Raw genomic sequence first — 25362 nt, 5'->3', positions numbered from 1 at the left:
AAGGCGTAACTTTCGCAAAAATCAGTGGACTATAGCATGTAGCATTTTCACAACATTATATACAGTCCAGTGCTGTATGTGTATGTGTGGTAAAGCATCCTTAGACAGAAAACTGTTTTGTGTATTTTCTTCATCTGAAGTACAAAAACATTTCTGTTTTTCTGCAAAGACCACATTTTGACCATCTCAGGCGAACATGCCAGTGTTTACCTGAGATGATGAAATATAAAACAGCAGAAATTCCCTTGGAAAGGTTTGTGGAAATCTTCAGTCACTTATGGCCTGAAACAAAACTTGATTTCACTCCACTGGCATGAATAGTCACGCTAAATCAGTCATGCTAAACGTTAAGTAAATAATAAATGCGCGTTGCAGGAGATGTTTTGGTGTAGCAGCTCCTGCTGGAGTCCACAGTTGAATTTTTAATGCTAATCTTTTGATTTCCAATCTGTGTAACACAATATTGATGCAGTATAGTGACTGACAACCACTGCATTGCACACACTTGTCCCATACTTGTTCTTTACACCTACCTTTGTTGCTGCATCCTTCCTTCCTTCCTTCCTTTTGAGATAACAAAAGTCTTTGTTTAATAATTAATCATGAGACTAGAGCTCAGGTCCATTTCAGCATTGTGGTATTATTCTTCAGAATGAGTTAGAGCAGAGTTTAAAGCAGAATAAACGAGCAAGGCTTCCTCTTTGATTTCACTTTGATTACTGAACAGAGTACACAGCCTGGTCTGCCATAAAAGCTAATCAATGTTAGACTTTACAAAAGAACAAAGGCCAAGTTTCAAGTCATTTTTATTAAAAATCTGAAAGCCTTCTTTATTTTTCACGCAGCAGTCCAAACTGCAGCGGTACATTCTCCTCCTCAGACATGCCTCTGTAACCTGACGCCTGACATCATCTGGTTTATTCAGTGAAACCAGATGTAATTTCCCTGCATGGAAGAAGGAAACTCCTCCCCAGACCTTGAGCTCCCATTGTACTTCCTCAAAATTCAGCGGATATAAACTCGTCCGCTGACCTACTTCAGCAGCAGAGGAACACCAAGTCAGACTCACAAGTATTCTCCAAACTCTTCAACTTTTGGACTCAGGTAAGTTTGTCTACTGCTGATTTTCTAACACTGAGTTTTACTTTCAGTTTCGTGCTTTATTCACGGTAGTTTGAAGAACTGCTGCTTTCTGACATTTTTCTGTTAAAGTTAAAGCAACTAAACTGAACTGAAGTTAGGCACAAGCTCACTTCATTACTATTTTTAGGTTTCCCCCACCCCTTTAGGTGCATATAAATTCATAACCTTTTTTTTTCTTTTTTTTTTTTTTAGCCAAGAAAGCCATTAGCTTTAAAAAGATTAGGATTAGAGAACAATTCAGACCCAATTGCACATTCATAGGCATTTTTGGAAGGGAGAGATGCAACCTTAAGTGAGAGCCAATGTGAGCTCTACAGTTTATGACATACCCATGGAAAATACATCAGGGGATGTGAATGTTAATGTTTTATGCAAAATATGCATTTATTTTTAAAACCTAAACTATTACAGGGAGAATAGTTATGACTCGTGCACAGCACTGTGCACACATGGTGAATTATTAGCATGTATCAGGGGATTTTGCTATTTAAAACATGAATTTGCACCCGAAGGTGAAGCTGTGTTTAATTAGTGAGAGAATCAGAACGAAAAAAGAAAAAAAGAAAAAACGATTCACTTCACACATCCCGAAAACAAAAGGAAACTCTGGTTTCTGCTTTTAGTTAAGAAAACATCCAAGGTCAGCAACCTTTACTGGAAACTAACTCCACACATGCAGACGAAACACAAATTGGGCAAACTCAGGAAGTCAGAGAGAAACAAAGGCAGAGGAAAGGTTCTCATGTATTTTCATAGACTGGACTGAAAAAAAGGCACGGTTAAAATTCCTGATGAGACAGAGAGGAAACTTTTTCTCAGGATAGTTCGCTTGAGTTTGAGTCTTCATCCTGTTGCACTTATTCATGAGTTCAGTATGAAGCTGCTGTCAGATTATATCCAACATTGTCCAACCCAGTAAAAGAAAGTAAAACTTGTTTTCCAGAGAGTTTTCTGTCACAGTGAAAACAGGTCCTAAACCACAGGATGGCACTCAGGTTTTCCCTCCAAAATCAGCTCCTTTTTTTTGGTCTTTGTTTCACCTGATCGAGATAATGAAACCATCACATGGTGTAGTAAATCACTCTGCACAAGCACAATGCTGTGACTGGAAAAAAAAACATATATGAGAGCTTTTGGGCTGGTGTGTAACTTGAGATTAATTGAACTAACATTGTGCTACATTATTACTGTACTTTTAGTCTTGAATAATGAAAATTTATTGCAAAAAATTACAACACAGTTTGGGTAAGCATTTCATTCTGGGTGTGGTATCTATAAAATCATGGAGACTGTCTGTTTTTGTTCTTTCAGGATGTTGGCGTTTGTGTGTGTGTTGTTGCTGGCTACCTCAGTGAAAGGCCATTTTGATGAAGCCTCTTTGGATGCACAGTGGGAAGAGTGGAAGAGCACACACAGGAAAGAATACAATGGCCTGGTGAGTCTCTGTTACCACTGTAGTTAATATTATATTGTGCTAGTGGTGTTAAAATCATAAAAGAGAGATAGAAATTTAGTTTTAAAAACTGATTTTCCATGGCTGAAAGAGGAGGAGGAGGCTACTGAGACTAAAAAAATCTTTGAGCAATAGTTTGTTTACTAAAGTGTTTGATAAAGACTGTGATTATATAAAAATGCATTAATGCTAAAGTGAAATTTAAATTATGCACATTTGCTTTCTAAGATTTGCCAGTTTCCAGAATAAAATGTGCAAATCATTGTTTTCCACTCTGAAACCACAGAACTGCTTTTCATATATGCAACATTATTGGTTGTCTCTTCATGATGTGACTTGCACCTTCAGCTGGAGGAGACATGACCGCACCGTGCTATGTCTGACTGAAAAAAAGAAGAAAAAATAATCTAGTCCCAGCAACATGTAGTTATTTATAATTCACATACTTTAATAAATTTGTGTCCATATGTGGTAAAACCTCATACTTTATTTACACACCACAGTCCACATCTGAGCCCAAGACTAAGTGTACAGACTAAACTGCCCGTTAAAGAAAGTGCACCGATTTCAGTTGTTTTGGGCTTTTTTTTTCTTTCTGTTTGTTGTTTTGGCAGAATGTGGAGCAGCGAGAGGAGAGCACCAGATGCATACATATCAAACATAAACATAAAACAGGCATTACAGTGTTAATACTTAGATTTACTTTTAATGGGAACAGCGTTGTTTTTGCCAGTGCATCGAAGTGATTTGATTTGGGCAATTCTGTACCAGTCACCAGCAGGCCAGATTAAAAAGACCAACGGTCCGGGTGTGGCCCACGGGCCGTAGTTTGCCCACCCCTGCTATAGAGTCACAGAAGGAAGGATCAGTGACATTAATGAGAAAGGATGTCAAATATTCATCCTCAGTCATACTTTAGTGTAGATTATCAGATCTGTTACGTAGAAACTGTTCTTAATTTTATTTCCAAGAATTTGCATTAACACTTTTGTGCTCGCTCTCCCTCTTTCTCTCTCTCTCTGTCTCCCCCTGTGTGTGCGTGCACTGTCCACAATTGTTCTTCAGTCTTTCACAAACTCTACATCATCAAAATGTTTTCCTTTTCTTTAGCCAGCCTTACAATACAATGCTTTGTATGTAAATGCTGAGGGAAACAGTTAACTGGAAAAGCAAGAAATGTGATGCCAGCATTGGTTGCTCTACTTCCTTGCTTTGGCCCAGAGTGAAAATTAGACAGATGGAGTTAAAGAACAGAGAAGCTAAACTAAAGCAGGGCATGCACAATGAGAATTTACTTTGAGTTCATCTTTCTCATCCACAGCCAGTAGATGTTTAGATCCTCCTATAAGAGGACTTTTAATTGTCTTTTTCTTGAGTACAATTCAAGAGTTTTCAGTTTAAAGGATTAATTCAGCAGCTATGGGTATTTAAATTATTATTTCATGAGCTTATGAATCAAGAGGAGAAAAAAAATATTTCCTAGCCTATTTTCTAATTTAGTTTTATCATTAGCTTTTTAACCTAATGGTGTCATATCACCAGAGCCTGTGTCAGAAATTAATAAAGACCTCCCGTCTCCGTTTTCAGTTTCTCTGCTGCTAAAAAAATTTCCTGTACTGTTTCTGTTCCTGGCTGTGAAGAAGGGGATGTTTTCACTTTGCAGTTTACTTGATGTTGAACTATCGCTGTCTGTGAATTCACTCCGTAAAATGCTCACTGAGCATCTGTTATCCCTCTGCTCTTAACCTCCAGCTAGAGGTCAGCACTCCCCAGCTGGGGTGTGTGTGTGTGTGTGTGTGTGTGTGTGTGTATCGATACATGTGTGTAGTTTATTTACAGCACTGCGTGTGCTTTGATTCATGAGCACAGTGTGCATGTGAGTCTGTTATTATACTTGGTTGTGTAGTTAGCAGAAATAACATCTCCCCCTCTCATGGTGATTTTAATCAGTTTTCATGCACAGGGGGGCTTTCAGCCTTCTTTGAACTGACATCACTAATCTAATATAGTCAAAGTCTCCTTGCAGTATTTACATTTTCCATTACTGGAATGGATATCAAGATGGAAATAATGCTTATAGTCATGCTAATTACTGCTAAGCCTACCAATACTAAGTAGAGCATGCATGTTTTTCTCGATACCAAGCACTTAGCTGTGTCTCATTTTCATATTGTGTCTTTAAGCTACACTGCAGAACATCAGCAGCTGGCACATAAATGACACATAGTGGTGGGTTGTGAATAAAGGATAAAGAAATGTTTTAACCCACATGTGTAAAAGCCGCAGGGAAGATTGTTGTGTGAATGTGCACTGGTTTAATTGACCTAATTAATGAAATGGGGCTATAACACAGACAGGCTTTTTTTTTTTTTTAATTTGCTAATTATAATGCAAATTTGCCCTGTTTGCCCAGATTAGTTTCTTTCAGCTGTCAGGTGTTAGTGTGTGATTGTAGAAACAGGGAAAGCAAACTTCAAGACTGGAAAAAAAAAATCTATTTTCACACCAGTTCAAAAGTGAGGCTGGATCATCTTCACACTCCTATTGTTCAAATTAGGAAGAACATACTTAGGCTTGATTGTGTAAGGCAGGGAGTTCTTTTTTTTTTTTTAAACATTTTTGAATTGACATCATCTTTTATTTCCCGCAGGGTGAAGAGGGGATCCGCAGGGCCATTTGGGAGAAGAATATGCGCATGATTGAGGCTCACAACGAGGAGGCCGCTCTGGGCGTTCATTCCTTTGAGATGGGGATGAACCACCTGGGAGACATGGTGAGTCCAGAGTACACTCTAGACCAAGTGCCCCAACTAAAAATATCAGCCTAATAATATCCCAATCCAGCATAACATCATGTCAAATTCCAGGTAACACTTTTTATTCCATGAAGTGCATCATAATTAAGGACGCTGATTTAGACTTTGTTTAGAACTGCTCGTGTGTAGGTGTGGTTTTTTTTTTGCTTGTTTTCACTAAGGTCTGAATATTTTACAGTAAAGCTTACTGAAAATTTTCATAATTTCCTCCACAATTTTGGCTTTTTGTAGCTGTAGTTTGTTGTCATCTCTGCTTTTTTTAAATTCGCTCATGCATGCTGAAGCCCGTTGATGTAAAACTGGGCTTGGCGTCCATAAATGAGCTGGTATCAGTGACATGCCAGCGTGGGTCATGACTGAGGCTTGTTTTTCCATCAACACGAAGAGCCTTTAAGAGGCTGCTCCAGAAACGAAGCCCAGCACGGTGGGGATCAAGCTCATTTATTAGTGACAGAACGAGTACGCACATCTGAATTCTTGAAGTATGGCCAATTTCATGTTTATGAAAGAACAGGTGGTGGGAAATGAAGGGTGTTTTTGTGTTTCTATTTTGATTGGAAGCCCTTAATGAAAGAAATTAACAGATGGCCTGTGTTTCTTCCATTAATGATCTTTCTGCTTTTAGACTCAGCTATAATGAAAGCCCTGGGGAAATCCGGGCAATAATAAAGTGGGGATTTTTTTTTTTTTAAACAAAATATTGTATAACCAGAAGTTCCACTGTGGCAGCTAGCAAATAGTAAAAAAAACCCACAAATTTGTATTCCCTTTGAGCTCTTTACATCCCTCTCTTCTTTACTCCTTTGCTTATTGTGTTGTAACTCTGCAGTTTGTCATGTGCACATTTATGATTCTTTTCGTATCCCAGGGAAAAATGTCCCTACACTCTGTTAAAACTGTTAAATCCATGTCTTCATTAATCACTTTTCATCCTCAGTTACCTTGCTGAATTAAATCCTCCCTTTCCCATATCTTATTTTACTTGTTCCTGTCTTAAATCTAAAAATAACCCCCCACAACCCCCTTTCTCTTGTTCTTGGCCGAGAACATTTGTTCTCACTCAATTATTCAAGAAACCTATTGCCAGATTGGTATGGCCTCTGACCCCTAACTATAACATCCTTTGTTTCTAGAAATGGTGCGAGTGAAACGTTAAGTAACATCCCTATGACGTGAAACCTGATTTTAAAAATGTTAACTGTGTTTCTGTTCACAGACCTCGGAGGAGGTTGTTGAGAAGATGACTGGCCTGCAAATCCCGATGAACCGTGAGCTCGGTCTGACAATGGAAATGGATGACGTGCCGTCCAGAATTCCCAAATCTGTCGACTACCGCAAGAAGGGCATGGTGACCCCAGTGAAGAATCAGGTCAGAATAGAATCGTACTTGAATAGTTTCTGTCAGTGTGGAGGGGGTGCTGGAAATGATAAATCGATATCATCACATGAAACGCTGTTATTCAATATCACCTGCGCAGGCTGGTTGTCAGTTTGCAACTGTTTAACTGTTAAAGTTCAGCTTTAATTTTAAAGGTCATGGTTTGTTGGTCTTTTTTTCCACAACCTTTATTCACTGTCCAAGTTGGCAAAACATCTGTTGCTGCAGGTTTGTTTATTTATTTTTTTAAAGAGAAAGAAATGGGGACTTAACAAGAAGGACACGAATCAGAAATCTGAATAAATAAATAAACTCTACACAGGGAGCCAAGAACAAAAGCTGAGTTTCAGAGAAGCTGAAGAACATGTTGGCTGAGCTCCTTCTCTGGCTGAGACTTTGATTTCTCGGTATGGTGACAGTGCCGGTGGTTTAAAAATAGCAATCAAGTGCTGTGGCGGTTAAACGAAATGTGTCAGTCAACAAACAAGTGAGAACACAAGGACATAGCTTAATCAAGTGCAGTGTTGCATATCAGTAAGCACAGCAAACCAAACCGGATTTGAGCATAGGAGGACAGAGACAATCTGCTGCGTCATAGTTCAAAACTGGACCAGCAGGTGTCTTACTGGAGGAAATTTGTGTAATTTTTAAAGAGGTTTTATTCCTGTCATAGTCATGGTATGAAACAGTAACTGAAAAACAACAGAGTAATCTGCGGAGAAGTTTGTGGAGAAGTAAGAAAAAGTTCCCGAGGCTATTTTCAGGCAAAATGTTAAGAGTGAAACACAAAAACTCCGTGATTTCTGTGGGGAAATGTGACTGTGGAAGGCAGAGGCAAGAATAATGACATCAGCTGGGAACACTGTTGGAAATAGCACATGTAAAGGATACTGTGAGATTTTAGTTAAGTTTTTATGATATGATAAATTACTTTTATGTGCAGTTCAGCTGTATAATCTGAACATAATTATGCAAAGTCCAAACACAGATGTATGACTCAGGAACAGATAGCTTGAAAAATAAATGTTTATATCTGACATTGAAAAACCTTCATATTCATCTATAGTTTAAATGGAAATATTCAGAAACATGCAGCATGTGTGAGTGGCCTTCTTTGGGGGGGAACATTCATAATCTGTGGAGAATAATTTTTACTGTAGATCCAGTGGAAAATGTATTACTTTAGAAAATCCACTTAATTTATTTTAAACATTTCAAAAACAAACAGTTCCACTTAGCATGCACAGGCATGATAGAAGAAACAGGGATGGCTTTCAATTATTAGGTGTGACTGGTCGTTATGAGCAAACTGAACAACATGTAATGTAAACAACATTGATCTGGTTGATGTGGTAAATATATTTGCATCAAATTATTTACATTTAACTGTATCTTTATTTTCATAGAATAATATTAGTGTCTGAAAATAGATCACTTTTGTAAGCAGTATTTGATCATCAGAAATATAAATTAGTAAAACATGCATTCTTTGACAGATTGGTGTGTGTTACCTTGTCTCCCCCTGGCGGATGAATGTGAATATGCAGCCATAAACAGGATTTTTTTTTTTTTTTTAGCTCTTCCTTTGCTTCCTGTGGTTCATGAATTATGCAACAGCCTCGCTGCAGTCTCTGCATACTAACAGCTCTGCTGCTTCATCCTCAGCTCCTTTTATGATGGCTGAATCGTGTTCTGATGTTTTGATCATTTCAGGCAAATTTCTGTTATGGCAGAGCTCACAGCCACACTCAGAACATTCCCCGGCAAACTGATGTGATTACAGACTTACAAAGGTTATAATTGGGGTAACCCTAAGTAGCAGCATTTTTTTTTTTCTGCGGTGGAGCAGCAGAGGTCTTTTAAGTGAAGATCAAAAACAAAAGAAGTGCTGAGCTATTGAGTAAAACTGTTCTTCTGGGTAGGGGATAAGGCCGAAATGGATCTGTCTTTTTCCAGAGACACTTTATCGCCAGATGTACGTGGACACCTGAGTGTCCCAAAGCTGTGAGCATTAATCTAGTGCATGCACTTCTCCTGGCAGGCTCTTTTTATGATGCAGGGGAGGGATTTGTCCCTATTAAGGCATTAGTTACATCCATCACATGGTAATAAGAATGACCTTTTTGGTTTAATTTCAACATATATGTTGATCCATCTTACAGCAGGTCCCCATTCAGTTGTGGTGTCTGTGCAGGATGTGTCAATCCAGACCAGTGAAACAGCCCATTTCTCACTGCTGTGGCATTAAAACTGTTTCAACATTACTGCCTACCACAAACTTCCCAGCAGCCAATTCTGTCTACAAACCAAATTCACAGCAGTTACTTTGTTTCACTCAGCAAACAGAAATGGCTTTCTCTGGCAAAGTTGCCACAATCTGCCCCCCAGTGGACAGACAGGAGAAGACACAGCATTTGCTCTGATAATGATTTCACATAATTTGTTTAATTTCATTCCCTTTAATCTATTAAAATATGATTTAAATATGTTGCTTTCAGTATTAATTAATCCATTACTTAATTATTTCTTAATTAAATTATTATTTTATAAAATCCCCAGACTTTCTTATTTAAAATCACCCAAAACTCAAAGTTATTTAGTTTATTGTCACATAAAACAAAGCAAATCAGTAAATATTCACAAACGAGGATCTAAAAGAGGGTTGGCATTTTTGCTTGAAAAATAATTGATCATCAGAATAGCCTGGTGTATATTTCTGTACAATGTGCACTTTCTGTACAATGTTTACAATTTGACCTTAACCCTAAATCAAAGTTTTTCATACATTTCTTTTGATTGTATCTCACCTGTCAGCTTAGTGTCCTCTTACTGTTGTCAGCAACAGTGCAGTAACAATAATGTGCACATATCAAATTAAACTTTTCACTCACCAGTCTTTCTTTCACCCCCAACAGGGCTCCTGTGGCTCCTGCTGGGCCTTCAGTTCTGCCGGGGCCCTTGAAGGCCAGTTGGCCAAGCAGACGGGTCAGCTCACTGACCTCAGTCCTCAGAACCTGGTGGACTGTGTCACAGAGAACGACGGCTGCGGGGGAGGATACATGACCAACGCCTTCAAATACGTGAATGAAAACGGAGGCATTGACTCTGAAGAGGCCTACCCGTACGTTGGAGAGGTAAACAACCCAACCTGCCAATTACAACTAATCTAGAAGTATCTTATTAATCCCGGACTTTCACTTCAGTTCATTATTTACTGCCTACACAATTACTTACTCTTCATCGATAAATTATAATGCGATAATTTTACTTTCTTTTCCTGTGTAAAACATGCACTTATAGATTTTAATGTCATCTGGTGCTTGTCTTAAACACATAAATGCAAAATGGAGCAAAGCAATCAAGAAATTTTATCACAAGCGAGACAAATAATTTAGTTATTTGTTGTTTTTGAGGTAAGCGAGGCATTGCCCCACCTTCTCAGTAAGCTAAGTTGAAGGTTCTGAGAAAGCACTCTTACAAAAAACTTTGCAAACTTTCAAAAAAAAATCGTTTAACTTGGTGTTTATGAATGATACTCAGAAATCAGCTGTCAGCCACAAACTCATACTGAAACCAAAGTGGTCAACAGTTCCCTGCTTCACACTCTTCACCAACCGCACACAACAGAAAAGAAAATATTCCATGGTGACAGTAACAGACCTGCAAATATCTCACCGGGGGGGGTGATTCAGCAAAAACAACGAAGGGGAAACTCTCCCACAGCGTGATCATCGTTTCCTCTTTAGTCATCTGTTAATATGAGGAGGAAGTACATCTGCTTGGTAATGATTAAAATCTGCTGCCTCTCATTGTTTGGCCGGTTGGAATCAGATCGAACATATGCGATGAAAGCATGTGACAGAAAAGTCACAAGGTATTAGAGCCTCAGTGAAGAAGTATTTTGATTATTGATTTATGTTACAAGAATTTATTTATTATTATACAGATTTTACAAGATTTTACTGAAATTCGATTTACTGCCATGCGAGGATGTGAAACGCCGCAGCTTGAAGAATCTTCTGAAGTTCAAGTTTAGTCATCTTGGCTTATTGTTTTAACGTTTTCTCCTCCTTTGGCTCATCTGCAGGACCAGCCATGCCGCTACAATTCATCAGGCATGGCAGCCCAGTGCAAAGGCTACAAGGTGATCCCAGAGGGCAACGAGAACGCGCTGGCTATCGCGCTCTTTAAAGTTGGTCCAGTGTCTGTGGGCATCGATGCAACGCAGAGCAGCTTCCAGTTCTACAAGCACGGTCAGTGAACTGCTCAGATTTCTGCTGTGGTAAAACTAGTCAGCTGTACTTACTTCATATCAGGGGGAAAAGAAAATATAATAAAATCAGGTTATAAGGATACAAAAAGGCCAACAAAAACAAAACAAATGTAACGCTGGAGTGTTTCCTTTGAAAGACAATAGACATCAACAACATTTCTGGTTATACTAAATTGATTTTCAATGTAAAAATTGTATGAGAGTTTGCGTACTGGTTCACCGATGGACTTGTGTTTCTGCACACAGGTATTTACTACGATCGTCAGTGTAACAAAGAAGACATCAATCATGCCGTGCTGGCAGTCGGCTACGGAGTGAACGCCAAGGGGAAGAAGTACTGGATTGTCAAGAACAGGTGGGACATGCCGCTTATCTGAATGGCATCAGGTGGCTCAAAAGGCCACTAAAATTAAATGATGGTTGTCTGTTGATATAGTTTTGTTTTCATGTCATTCTGTCAGAAATGATAAGCCGTTTGACTCCTGGCGATGCTCGGCGCCTTTCATCGTCTCTATCGTTCCATCTTTGATCCCGTCTTTTGTCTTTTCCTCACAGCTGGGGCGAGGGCTGGGGCAACCAGGGCTACATCCTGATGGCACGTAACCGTGGCAACCTCTGCGGCATCGCCAACCTCGCCAGCTACCCCATCATGTGAAGAGATGAGGGGAAATGAAGGGGCTTTGCTTAGACTACTACAAAAGACAAAAATACACTTGGAAATGTTCTGAGTAAACGTTTCAACACATCAGGAACCACTACAGTAAAAATATGTTTGTTTACACGGATTTTTCAAACAGGAGATGAATTTGGAGTCGCAACACAACGTCAGTGAAATCGTGTTAAACGTTGAGGAGTATTAGATTTGTACATTTTTACAAATTTAAAATCAGGACATTTGGTTATTTTGAAGCACTTTTTTCAGTTAATCTCAGACCTGCAGACCTCTGCTGTGGTCTGTTTAGTAAAGAAACATATACAGTTTTATTTTGTAACTTCAGGGCTTGTTGTTAGCTGAATAATTATAACCCAAAACACAGGCTGGTTTTGTGGCAAGTGGCAAGTTAAATCTACATACTTACACAGCAGAACAAACCATTTTTCAGTATTTGGCTGGTAGTCAGTGAGAGTTTTAGTCCCTATTTTTTGTTTTTATTTACTTTTTGTGCAAAAACAGACAGGAAACATTGCTGTGCAATGGGAGCTACTCCATTCCTGCTGGTAGAGAGTAATTTCCTATAAATCTTAACTATTTTTTTCTTTTGATCAAGGGCACTTGTGGTACTGTTCAGCACTTTTCTAATGATTACATTGTAAACAGATGTTTTCTATGAAATTGAATAAAGGTTTTTTGAATGCATCATTTGGAAATGTTTCATGCCAACACATAAAACATCACAAGAGCGATCTAAAGATTAGGATATGTACTGGAAATGTTTTCCACTAAAGTAAGTCAGATGACCATGCAATAACTCAGTCATACACCAAAACACCATGAAATACAGCTATATAATATACACAAACCCTGCATGCGTAATTTCCTAAATGGCCGCATATCCTATAAAACTGTAAATGAGTTCAGATAACACATGCAGCTAATCCTGAAATCATGCCAGTTTTAAACACAGTTGAAACAAAAGTGTTTGTGTTCACTGAGCCTGGGAGAAACTCATCTATCTATCTATCTATCTATCTATCTATCTATCTATCTATCTATCTATCTATCTATCTATCTATCTATCTATCTATCTATATCTATCTATCTATCTATCTATCTATCTATCTATCTATTGCTGACAGCAGTGTGGTCTTCTGCTGCTCTAGCCCATCTGCTTCAAGGTTTGACATGCTATGCATCTGAAGATATTCTTCTGCATACCTTGGTTATAATCAGTGGTTATTTGAGTTACTGTTTCTGTTGTCCTCTGATGTCTGACATCAACAACCAATTTTTTGCCCAGAGAACTGCCACTCACTGGATATTTCCTTGCTTTTAGACAGTTTGCCATAAACCTGAGAGATGCTTTGAGAGATGGGAGAATCCCAGTAGGGCAGTTTTTGAACTACTGAGCCTGTCTGGCACCTACAGCTATGCCACCTTCGAAGTCACTAAAATGATCTTTCTTCCCCATTTTGATGCTCGGTTTGAACTTCAACAGATTGTCTCGACCGTGTCTTCATGCCTAAATGCTGTCATGTGTTTGACTGATTAAATAGCTGTGTTAATGAGTGGTTGAACAGGTGTACCTAATAAAGTGGCTGGTGAGTGTATATTTATAATTGAATTATTCCAATAACTGTGCAAAAGTTCTATATTTCTGGAAATAAGGTGAATACACATCACCGCCCAAACCCTGACCGCCATGACTGTATTTATGTAGGAAAATGAGTGATATTTGTAATTTTTTGGTTATGTTTACATGGTTACTGTGTGTGTGGTGCTGAATTAGACTATAAAAAGCATGTAGTATGATTAAACCACTGTTTAGAACTTCATGACTTAAATGCATGAGCTGGTCAGATTTGTGTTGCTCTGTCAGGTTTTTGTGTGTTCATCCAGCAACAGACTGCCTGAAAACAGCAGTGACCTCCTGACCTCTTTTGACCTTCACTTCTTTCCAGAACTGCATATTCCTGAAACTGTAGAATAAACTTCCAAGATATTTGCAGCTATACCCTCAGCATTTTAATGACCTTCCTGACCTTTCTGATAGCACCACAATGCCCCCCCCCCCCCCCCCCCAAAAAAAGAAAAACAAACATAAAAATGTTAATTTCAGTGCAATAAATACCAAAATCTAATGAGTGGATTGCCATAATATTTGTTCCCCACAGAGAAATGAACACAAGTTTCCATTTCCATATCATAACTGCCATTCCATATATAAATAAACACTTCATATTTACATCTTTAGGTTCAGTCTTTGTCTATGTGGTCGAATTTGTCACTTCAAGAAGGAGCTAAATAAGCGCTTTTTTTTTCTTTCTTATGCCTCTCTTACGCATTCCTCTCTTGTACTGCGCTTGAAGGCGATTACCAAACACACTCGTGTGACGCTCTCGGTTTCAGAAGAGGAAGAACTGAAACAAACCATGTGACCGTCTTATTCTTAAATACCAACCAGGAAAAGAAAGTCAGAGCGGGTTCAGCAGGAGCAATAATGATGAGTCCGACTAACCAAGGCAAGTGAGACGTTTTCCAATAATACATTAATGTCGTAATTCGAAATTAACGGCTTTAATCGAAATATTAGTGACTGCTAATCTAAGGTGGACTTGAGTTTACTTTTACTTTCGTTTTTCTGCTTTTCAGAGTTTCTTTTGTGTTCAGGTTGCAGGTGTGTTTATCCACTATAGAAAAACACTGTAATCCTGAACTAAAGTGTGTCTGATGTTTAATAACAATTAGATGGGGGGGGGAAACTATCGAAATACAGTCGCTGTATTTTTAGTATATCCTCTTGTAATTACATCATAGATAGGAAGGCTGTCTTGTACAATAGGCTGCGGCATTTGTGTGTTATGGCTATTTAAAAGCAATTAAAACCCGGAAGTTTGATCTTCGTGGTATTATTTATTAACTTGGCAACAAAAAAGAGAAAAAAAGGCCAATTAAGGTCCTCTTTGGATAAAATCCAGTAAATACTGTGGTAGATAGCTTACTTAAATTACTTTAAATCGCTTACACTGATCTGAGAAGTCCGCGAAGTTATAAATTCTGGTTAAAAATATTACACATAGACTGAGGGTATTGTGTGTGCTCTAGAATAAAACTCTTAACCTCTCTTCTTTCCCTAGCTGGGAAATTTGCCAGGAGTATCTGTTCATCCTTCACACTCATCACTGTACTTGCACTTTTTTGCTTGTTCATTAGTTTCACTTCAGGTCTTGTGACTGTGGCATCATTTGGAAATTCATACACAAACGTAAATATGTGGAAGTGATACTTAGACTGCTGACGCCCTGAAGAACAGACTTCTTTTACCACCACATGAGAAAGACTCTGTGTTATGAGTGATGTGCAAAAAGTTGTTTTTAATAGTGCCCCCTGCTTTGTAAATGAGAACATCAGCCTCAACGTCAGCAGCTCTGAGACAACAAGAAGTATACATGTGAAGCTGGCTATTCCTAATAAACTGCTTCCTAATGATTTCAGAGCTCAATACGTACATTTTACCATATCGATATATGTTATAGATGTGACAATTTATCTACATGCAGCAGTTACAAGGTGGTATGAGACAAGAGTACAATGTTTGTGTTTAAAACTCACTTTTAAGGTCAGCTTTGACAGGAAATGTTCAGGCAGAACATTGATTTCTCTTTTGCAGCTGGATGCTGTACAGTCCAGATGCCACACATGAAAAATACAGTTTTTGAGCCAAGTTAGTTGAGTGTATTCAGTTTTGTACATTTGAAGTTGCACAAGTTGTTCTGAGCAAACTGAGCTATCAGCCTGCCTTTCTGTATTTCGAGCCCTGTTGACTGTTAGTTCTACTTTGCCTTTCCTTCAGTGTCTTTTCGACACCTTGTTCTTTACTGTTGAATATATTTGTGTATTATAAACACGAAATGTTTTAAGGAACATAAAGTAAAATTAAAATGCAACTACTTGCATTCTTGCACATTCTTGCACACAATCATTCCTTCATATTATGTGAAGTAATTTAAAGACAACACTACCACTAAGACCTGAACCCCAGTTTAACCTTGAGTTTAAAGACTTTAAATTCAACTCTGTATGCTGAGTGCTGTTTGTGAAAAGTTTGGACTTACTAACAGCAATCCTGATAAAGGATGTAAAGCTATGTTTGCAGTCGTGTTGTTTCCTGGTTCTGACTGAGAAGCTGAAGACAATAAAATTGAAAGAAAGATTTCCTAGTTTAGGAAATAGGACCATGTATGCATGTGTCATCCCAGAGTCTCTGAATGGCCGATTCACTTTGCGTCGTTTTTATGAGGCGAAAGTCAATCATCTGTTTCTGGCTTGAAGCTCGATCTCTGCCAGGCAGGTGGTTTTCTCTTCGCGTTAAGCGAGAAAACGACCATCAAAGGTCAGGTGACATCCTGTTTTCTCATGTGCTCCTTTGTGTGTGTGTGTGTGTGTGTGTGTGTGTGTGTGCTGTTTGCAGGCCTGATGTTGGGGAGCCTGCTGCTCGTCTCCTTCTGTGTGGGGGCAGCAGCCATGTTTGATGGCAAATTAGAAGCCCACTGGGAGCTGTGGAAGAAGACACATGGGAAGAGTTACAAAAATGAGGTATGTGACAGAAAATGGCCGTAGTAAATATAAAAAGTGTTCTTTTTCTACATTCAAACTCTACATACTCTTATGATTAACATAAACAGCATTTTGACCTCATCTGCTCTTTCTAAATGTGAGGTGGAGAACGTGCGCCGCAGGGAGCTGTGGGAGAAGAACCTGATGCTTATTACTGTGCACAACCTGGAGGCCTCCATGGGGCTTCACACCTATGAACTGGGCATGAACCACATGGGAGACTTGGTGAGACACTCTCCTCTTTCATTAATGTTTTTGATTTATGAAAATTTCTATTCATTAATGGTGATTGTATTAAAGATCTTAAAAGGTCAGCAGGATAAAAGTGGATGCATATTGAAGTGTAGCTGGAATTTTTTCATTTGTCTTATTTACATATGGTGGATTACTGGCAGAACCTGAACCCACAAGTGGCTCAAAAGTCTCTGTGTTAAGGCCCAACAGGGAATGCCAGCGGCCCTAATTATCAGCTTCCTCATTCCCCTAAAACACTTGGTAACGCTTTATTTGAAGGGGTGTACATAAGACCGAGATGACACTGTCATAAACATGACGTAACACCTGTCATGAACATGAAGGAGTCTTTATGACTGTTGTCATTAAGTGTAATTCAGTAAATTATGACACTTTTAATGCAAAGTTGAATTTTAAACAATGTCAAATTTGCATCAAAGTGTCAAAAGTGTCATAATTTACTGAATGACAACAGTCATAAACAGTCATGAAGACCCCTTCATGTTCATGACAGGTGTTATGTCATGTTTATGACAGTGTCATGTCAGTCTTATGTACACCCCTTCAACTAAAGTGTTACCAAACACTTCTCTCACTCACTTCCCACATGTGCATCCAGGGTTCTGCAGCTCTCCTTCTCAGCTTCTGCAGAAGTACCCTTTCATCACCTCTTGGGGTCCCTCATGCGTAAGCCAGTGGAGAGGCTTGATGTTTAGATCAAGAAATATCTCAAGCTTTACGACCCACAAATAGAAATAAACAAAAACAAATATAGTCTGGTGAGGTGTAGCTCTGGAAAATGACTCTTCAGGTGAGAAATCTTAGGTAAAAAACAAAGAAACAAAAAAAACAGCCAATGGCTTTTTGCTGTCTTGTGACATGTTTGGTCTTCCTGTTGGCACTTCCTGTTGGTGCTTGAAGTGGCACTTGATACGCAGCAGTGTTTTTTTCAGCTTCAGCTGTCTGCCATTTGGTCAGTAACTGAATTAGATGCAAAGCTGCTTTAGGAAATGAAACATTAAAGGTGCTTTAATAATTAAATAATGGGGACATTGAAATGACAGCAGACACGTTTACTTAAAAAAAGAAAGAAATGTTTTACTTTTTTAATAGTAAAATAGTAATTTACTCAAGGCAGTGACAGAAATGATAGACAGGTTAATATATTGTTGATTTGGTTCTTTTAATGGGACTTGTTAAAAATTTAAATGGTATTGGTCCGGGTGCTGAGTTGTTTTTGCTGTGCCAGTTCATGTTTCTAGTTTTCTGTTGTGTTCCCCTTTCTCTTCCTCATTGTTCCATGTGAGTTTGCACCTTTCAGTGTCTTCATTGTTGGTATTAATTGTCTTTTGGTTACTTCCTGTTTGGATTTGAATGCATGTTTTCCTGTGTTTCTTCTTTTAGTTTTATTTTTTAGTTATTTTCCCTCCTTTGTGAAAAAAAACCAGGAAATAACAGAACAACTGTCTCTTTTTGTTTACTTTGTTCTTTTGCTCTTTGTCAAGCAGGCTAATATCTAACATATATTGGGCCACAAATGTATATTTTCACATTGCAAACTAAGTGTGTTAATTTATTCAGTTAACGTTCATAAAATTTGAGCTGAAATCATATTTAAAATTGCTGTAATAACACTTCAACTGAGTTTAAAAAAAACATGATGATAATAATTAAAAAGATGAATTCTAGTGATTTTACTTTAACCTCCTGCAGAATGTAAATGAATAACTTTTGCTGCTGAGCCCGGTGCTTTATCTTTTTACCCTTTGACTCCTCTAACCTTTCTTTTCCTAAGTAGCTGCAGAGTTTTGGTTCTGCCCTTTGAGACTTGACTGAAGTAATGAGATGATTTCTCCTCTTAACTTGGCCACTCATCAGGCTGACTAGAATCCGCGCTCCAGTACTCAATAGCCTACAGTATATTTCAGAGCCAACGTAATGACTGACCAAAGCACTCAGACTGGAGTACTGGAATCTTAACTAACTGGTGTCTGATCTGTGTCCTTTAACCTGCTTCGCCTCAGTCTGTGTTGGAGAAAGTTTTGCGGTGTTCAGACAAAATTGAAGTCCATTTTTTAAAAATTGATTGGCTTCATCTATACCACAAGAAATACGTCTGATTCCAGAGACACTAAAGCCAAAGTGAACAGGCGCTCGGCTCAGAGGACAGAAACGTGATCCTGAATGTGAAGCATTAAATGAAACCTGTTTACCTGCTTTAGTGTATTGGGTTTACTCTTTGTACTGTCAAGGATGCTATCTGGGCATTAAAGAATGTGCTCATAAAAATCTGATATGTTTAGTTATTCATTTATATATAACCTCATGCAACAGCAGGAACGCTCTTTGACTGCTCTCTCCATTAATGTTAGAAAGGTTGTTATTGTCCAGGTCAGGTTATCAACAACGCTTACTTTTTCTTGGTTAGAGAAAAACTTTTATTAATAGGTAATTAAATTGTCAGTTTTGGGAACATATAAAGTGATTATAGCAAAAACCAGAAAATATTTATTTACACATGGGGAGTTCTGTCCACCCAATGACTCTGAAGCCAATATTCAATTTGCTGTTTTATCTGCAGTGACTTTTTAGTACTTTTTGAATGAAAGTAGATCAAAATAGTACTAATAAACTCAGTAAACTTGACCCAAACAATAAAGTTGCATTCCCTAAAAGAAAAATGAGCTGAAAGATGCTAAAATGAGGGGAACCTGGGAATTGGTGATAAGCTATATTTGACAAAATACATGGACATATGATCCTGTAACTGTGTGCCAATTTGAACTGATTTCTGTTTCTCATTTCATCACGTGTTCTTCTTCCTCACAGACAGAAGAAGAGATTTCGCAGTTTTTTGGCTTTCTCACTCCTCCCACTGACATCCAGAGGGCGCCAGCTCCCTTTGCAGGGGCATCAGGTTCTGACATACCCGACACCATGGACTGGAGAGAGAAGGGCTGTGTCACCAGCGTCAAGAAGCAGGTAAAAAAAGAGGACATATAATCTCTCCCGAATGTATCAGTGCTGCTGAGGAAAGCAGAAACATTTCATGTCTCATAGTCACACAGTCAGCAGTGTCACCATATCCAACATTCACCCTGTTCCTTATGCTTTGAATCACTTCGTTTGCACAGGAAGTCATCACCACAGTCTCTACCAAGTTATTTGCCAAGATGTCTAAACTGAGAAAATGACCAAATTATTCCTGTTTGTAATGCAGTGCTGCATGGGGGCCCAAAAATCAGGGGTTTCAGCAATTTCTCCAAATTCTTGGAACCCTTTTATGATATTATGTACTGTAGATGATCCATATATGGCGAGGGGCAGGGTACACCCTGGACAGGTCACCAAGGCCAACGCAGGTCAATTTAGAATCACTAATTAACCTAACCCTACTAAGTGCATGTCTTTTAACTGTGGGAGGAAACCAGAGTACCCGGAGACAAACCCACACAAACTCCGGGAGAACACACAGAACAGTCCCGGCCAGGTGGATTCAAACCCAGACCTTCTTGCTGTGAGGCAACAGTGCTAACCACCACACCACCATGCTGCCTACTGCAGTTGATGAGAAATTCAAAGATATTCAGTCTTTGCAATTTTACATTGAAGGACATTATTCTGAAAATGTTCTACATTTTGTAGATGCAGGTTTTGAAGATTGGTGAACCATACTTACTTCCTCCAGCTGTTTCTTTTTAGTACCACTTACTTTTCTAGCCTTTTGTTGCCCCGTCTCAACAAAAGGCTCGAATATTTGTCAAAATTCTCATATTTGTCATGAAACAATAAAATGTCTTACTTTATTTTACTGTGAATGAAATATGGGATTTGCAAATCATTGCATTCTGTTTTTTATACAACTTTTTTGGAATTGGGGTGCTATTAGGTGGACATTTAGAGGAACAGTGAGAATATGTACATTTTTGTATTTTGTATTATATGTATGAATTTAGTTTTTTCTTGTGTTTTGTTTTTTAATTTCAGGGTGCTTGTGGATCATGCTGGGCCTTCAGTGCTGCAGGGGCCCTGGAAGGCCAGTTAGCAAAGACTACAGGAAAGCTGGTGGATCTCAGTCCCCAAAACCTGGTGGATTGTTCTAGCAAATATGGCAATCATGGCTGCAATGGTGGACTCATGCACCAAGCTTTCCAATATGTCATCGACAACCAAGGAATCGACTCTGAGGCTTCTTACCCCTATACAGGATATGTAAGTGCCAAAAAAGCCCATGCACTACTTACTTAATGGAAAAAAAAACCCTCAGCTAATAGTAATAAGTGAATCACCTCTTCTTTGACAGGACATAAAGCTGGCACAAACTGGGCAAATTCAAAACAATGACATTAAAAAAACAAAACAGTAACATTTCTTAATTTGAGTTGTATTTATGGTATTTTCAATTAAATTTAGGGTTTAAATGATATGCAGTAATTACATTCTGTTTTATTTACATTGTTCACAGCATCCCAACTTTATCCAAGTTTAAAAAGAGCATTAAACATAAGACTAAACACAGCCTTTACAAATTCCAGTATGAGTGAGACACCAATGTGGGTGTATAAACACCAGCAAGAAGTTGAGTTCGACCCTTCGGGCTGCAGACAGCAACGCTCACACTTGTCTGTGGTCAGCTGTTAATGTCTCTTTGGAGCAACAATAAATTAATCGGAGTGGACAACATATTTGTCCTCCAGGCTTTATGTAGTTTGCTGTTGTTTGTGTGGAGGAGGAGGCCAGTCCCGAGCCGTTTCGACAGACTGTTCCAGCCTCGCGGAGGTGGTGTTTTTTAAATTTTAACCAAAAGATAATTTAAAAAATATCCTTTGTGATGTGAAATACTCAGTGACTATCATGTGCCACTGACATTCAGGACTCGAAAATATTTAACACATACATTATGACAATATGTATGTATTTTTAAACACTTTTTAGGTTTAGTTTTGTCCTGAAGTTCAGATTATGACAGCACTGACTTACTCCTTTGAGGAGTGAGGTGCAGTCCAGGTACTGGATAGCCCAGCAGAGTTTACCAGACCACAATGGCTTCAACAGAGAGCAGCTCATAATCCCAAATAACTAAAATATCAATTATCTGTGTAAGAGCACATCACTATGAGCCACTAGAGCAAGCTCAAGGACTATATCTTTGTGTGTATTAAAAAACCTAGGTAATGAGTGGCAGTGAAGTTCATATTCTCAGTTCCCTCCTAGTGGATATGAGGTCCCAGTTAGTTCAATTCTGCCTACGGTCAGGCCTGCATGTTGTAAAACAAGAACAGTTTTTTTTTTGTTTTTTTTTAATTAATATCTATGAAGTTCTTTACTTGATCAGATAAAATCCTTGACCATTTTGTCCTTTAACTTCAGGATGGAGCGTGCCACTACAACCCATCATCCCGTGCTGCCAACTGCTCCAGTTACCAGTTTCTGACTGAAGGGGACGAGAATGCCCTGAAGCAGGGACTTGCCACCATTGGACCCATTTCAGTGGGAATTGATGCCAAGCGGCCCAGGTTTGCTTTCTATAGAAGTGGTAAGTTACACATCATCAGGTGCAATGTCTATTTTTCCTCCTTATTAATATGTAAATAGAGACGGGAAAATAATTTTAAGAAGGTTGGGGAAGAAAAGCTTGAGTTACGGACATTTTCTTAGAAACAATCATCTATAACTTCTTAGAAATTTATAATGAGATTGGTATTTTCTCTTTATAATTTCAGGAGTGTATGATGACTCATCATGCACACAGGATGTGAACCACGGGGTCTTAGCTGTGGGCTACGGCACTCTGAATGGACAGGACTACTGGCTTGTAAAGAACAGGTGAGAAATTTTCACCGTCCTAATTTCCCATGAATCCCCATCTGGGTCACATATACAAACTTCATACATAGGGCCTCTGTGTTCACTTGATGTGGTGCACTCTGGATGCTTCTAGAAGACAAACGAGAAGTGAAACAGGGAAGTCGGGGCTTTTCAACAAAGTACATGTCACCAACACGCAATGACTGATTTTTACATTCTGTTCAGGGTTGTTTTTTGCTGACAGCAGTGGTTAACTTTAAATTACCCAAACTTGATTCTCCACACTATGTTGCTCTACAGTTGGCCTTGATCATTAAATTCATTAATTTAGCTGATGGTTAAGTTATTTATTTATTTTACCCTCCATCTCCAGCTGGGGAACTACCTTCGGAGATCAGGGCTACATCCGGATGGCACGCAACAAGAACAACCAGTGTGGCATTGCTCTGTATGGCTGCTACCCCATCATGTAGCCTCAGAGGGAACTGACCTGAATCCCTCACAAAATGAATAATGTATCATTTATAATTATTTTTTGTACTACAAGTCTTCAAATACTACATCTTCAAAGCAGTACTTTATGGTGCTTCTCTTGAAGAATATTTGTTGAGGAGGAATCAAGTTTTTCTCTCCACACTGAATATGATTATGTCACTGAGTGATTATAGGACTGATTGTCTTTGGCTTGTGTTAGAGTTTAGATCTGTGTGCTTGTTTAAAACTGTAACATTGTATAAGTGAAAAGTCTTTTTTCAGCTGGCCCTCATTTCAAACAGGTCAAACTACTTTTCTAAAAAAGTGCCCTTGACAGGAAAGGTTTGGTTTTTGTTTTTAAAAGATTTATTTTTTCACACATTAAAGAAAACAATATTTAGCCAACAATGTTTACTGTAGTTAGCATTAACTAGGATAACTGGCAGTACGTACTTCTGTCAAAGGCTAAAGTGTAAAAAGTTGTGATTTTAGTGAACATTTCAAGCTTAGCTATATTTTATTTGACATGATGCGGGAAGATTACATTCATAATAGAAGCTTACCAGCTGCTTTGCTGTTTCTACTGATTATGTAATCTAACTCAGTATTAAAATAAAATATTTTCCAAAATATTGCTTTAAATTGTGGGTCCTTATTCAGGAAATAATGCACATGGATTTGTTTTATTTAAGGGGCGTACACACTGCTTAAAAAAATTAAAGGAGCACTTTTTAATCAGAGTACAGCCTCAAGTCAGTTAAACTTCAGGAATATTGATCTGGTCAGTTCAGTAGCAGAGGGGGTTGTTAATCAGTTTCAGCTGCTTTGGTGTTCTCCAAGCACAGTCTCAAGAGTATGGAGGAGATTCCAGGAAACAGGCAGTTACTCTAGGAATGCTGGAAAGGACCGTAGAAGGTTCTTAACCCATCAGCAGGACAAGGATCTGCTCATTTGTGCAAGGAGGAACAGGATGAGCACTGCCAGAGCTACAAAATGACCTCCAGCAGGGCACTGGTGTGAATGTCTCTGACAAGACCATCAGAAACAGACTTCATGAGGGTGGCTTGAGGGTGCGCCCTGTGTTCACTGCCCAACACTTTGGAGCCTGATTGGCATTTACCACTGAATACCAGAATTGGCTGGGCCACCACTGGCACCCGGTGTTTTTCACGGAAGAAAGCAGGTTCACTCAGAGCACGTTACAGACATGAAAGGGTCCGGAGAAACTGAGGAGAAGGTTATGCTGCCTGTAACATCGTTCGGCATGACCAGTTTGGTGGCGGGTCAGTGGAGATCTGGGGAGGTATATCCAGGCACGTACAGACCTCTACAGGCTAGGCAACAGCACCCTGACTGCCATCAGGTATCAGGATGAAATCCTTGTCAGACCCTACACTGTCAGACTCTACACTGGTGCAGTGGGTCCTGGGTTCCTCCTGGTGCACGACAATGCCCGGCCTCATGTGGTGAGAGTATGCGGGTGGTTGGATGAAGAAACTGATCCAGTAGAACACCTTTGGAACATCATGTTTTAATCCATCTGACACATACAAACTACTGAGTACTATTTCGAGTTGCTGCAGTGAAATATCAGTAAAACGGACTAGCCTGCCGCGTCATTTTTTCACTTTGATTTTTGGGGTGTCTTTGAATACAGCCCTCTGTCATTTACATCAGTCCATATCTGTCATGTCCTGGGCCGTTGGCCCAGCGTTTTGTGTTAGTTTATTTCCTGAGTGTGTCCTCCCAGTAGGTTGATGTCTTGTGTTTCCTAGTGTTGTGATATGTCTGCGTCTCTGTCCTGAGTCTGTGCCTGTTGTTTAGTCAGTATGTTCCTTGGTTTGTCACTTCCTGTTTATTTTGACAGTCTGGTTTTCCTGTGCTTTGTGTTCAGCTTTGCTTCCCCTGTGTAATTAGTTTCATTTGCCTCACCTGTTGTTCCCTGCTGTTTCCTCTTGCCCTGATTACCCAGTGTGTATTTAAGCCCTCAGTTTCCATGTGTTCCTTGTCGTGTCGTTGATGTTGTGTGCCCGTGTGTTCCCTGTGTTTGCCCGTCGTCTCCCTTCCAAGATTTTGTATTTGTTTTTCCCCTGCTTAAATAAATCCCTTTTAAGTTACGCTGACTTCTGGAGTCCTTCGTGTCAGCCATTCCTCGCCTGTTTCCTCCCCGGCCATGACAATATCAGTATAGATATCCAACATGAGTTTTTTCTTATCTGATGTGTTTTGAAAGTATTGCTTTCATTTTTTCTTTGAGCAGCATATATATACAAATGTATATGCACAATTACTATACTGCATTTTTGCTATACAAAAATTACATTTAAAAAAGAAGCCTTGGTTTTATAAGGGTGACTTTTTTTGGGGCTTCTGTTGGACAAAAAAAAGAAAAGAAAAAAATCCCATTCCAGAGCACACTTTAAACAGCATTTCTGAGACGTATTGGATTTGGTGTTGGCCTTTAAAAACCCGGAGATCTTTCCTGCTAACACCAACAACAAGGTCAGAA

The 25362-nt window shown here is 39.0% G+C and overlaps 2 protein-coding genes across 2 annotated transcripts; both read left to right on the top strand.

The window, feature by feature from the left end:
* The first annotated feature begins 972 nt into the window (after window positions 1-972).
* ctsk (cathepsin K) lies at window positions 973-12419 on the top strand. Its single transcript, XM_030749728.1, has 8 exons — window positions 973-1104; window positions 2455-2578; window positions 5247-5369; window positions 6628-6780; window positions 9705-9923; window positions 10877-11042; window positions 11309-11417; window positions 11618-12419. Exons 2-8 carry the CDS (start codon window positions 2456-2458, stop codon window positions 11715-11717), a joined length of 993 nt encoding a protein of 330 aa, XP_030605588.1. The 5' UTR covers window positions 973-1104; window position 2455; the 3' UTR covers window positions 11718-12419.
* A 1701-nt stretch (window positions 12420-14120) lies between these two features.
* Window positions 14121-23439, top strand: LOC115794259 (cathepsin S-like). The gene is made up of 8 exons (XM_030749651.1): window positions 14121-14242; window positions 16192-16316; window positions 16440-16562; window positions 19401-19553; window positions 20559-20783; window positions 21942-22107; window positions 22295-22397; window positions 22753-23439. Exons 1-8 carry the CDS (start codon window positions 14221-14223, stop codon window positions 22850-22852), a joined length of 1017 nt encoding a protein of 338 aa, XP_030605511.1. The 5' UTR covers window positions 14121-14220; the 3' UTR covers window positions 22853-23439.
* The last annotated feature ends 1923 nt before the right edge of the window (window positions 23440-25362 follow it).

This window comes from Archocentrus centrarchus, chromosome 16 (assembly GCF_007364275.1).
Source record: "Archocentrus centrarchus isolate MPI-CPG fArcCen1 chromosome 16, fArcCen1, whole genome shotgun sequence".
NCBI lineage: Eukaryota > Metazoa > Chordata > Actinopteri > Cichliformes > Cichlidae > Archocentrus > Archocentrus centrarchus.
This window is presented reverse-complemented; position numbering and strand designations above follow the sequence as displayed.

Bases quoted from the DNA above. Each gene is read 5' to 3' on its own strand.
- ctsk (XM_030749728.1), top strand. From the start codon at position 2,456: ATGTTGGCGTTTGTGTGTGTGTTGTTGCTGGCTACCTCAGTGAAAGGC. The intron at 9,924-10,876 runs GTAAACAACCCA...GCTCATCTGCAG, and splicing joins CCTACCCGTACGTTGGAGAG to GACCAGCCATGCCGCTACAA. The intron at 11,418-11,617 runs GTGGGACATGCC...TTTTCCTCACAG, and splicing joins TACTGGATTGTCAAGAACAG to CTGGGGCGAGGGCTGGGGCA.
- LOC115794259 (XM_030749651.1), top strand. From the start codon at position 14,221: ATGATGAGTCCGACTAACCAAG. The intron at 16,317-16,439 runs GTATGTGACAGA...TCTAAATGTGAG, and splicing joins GGAAGAGTTACAAAAATGAG to GTGGAGAACGTGCGCCGCAG. The intron at 22,398-22,752 runs GTGAGAAATTTT...CTCCATCTCCAG, and splicing joins TACTGGCTTGTAAAGAACAG to CTGGGGAACTACCTTCGGAG.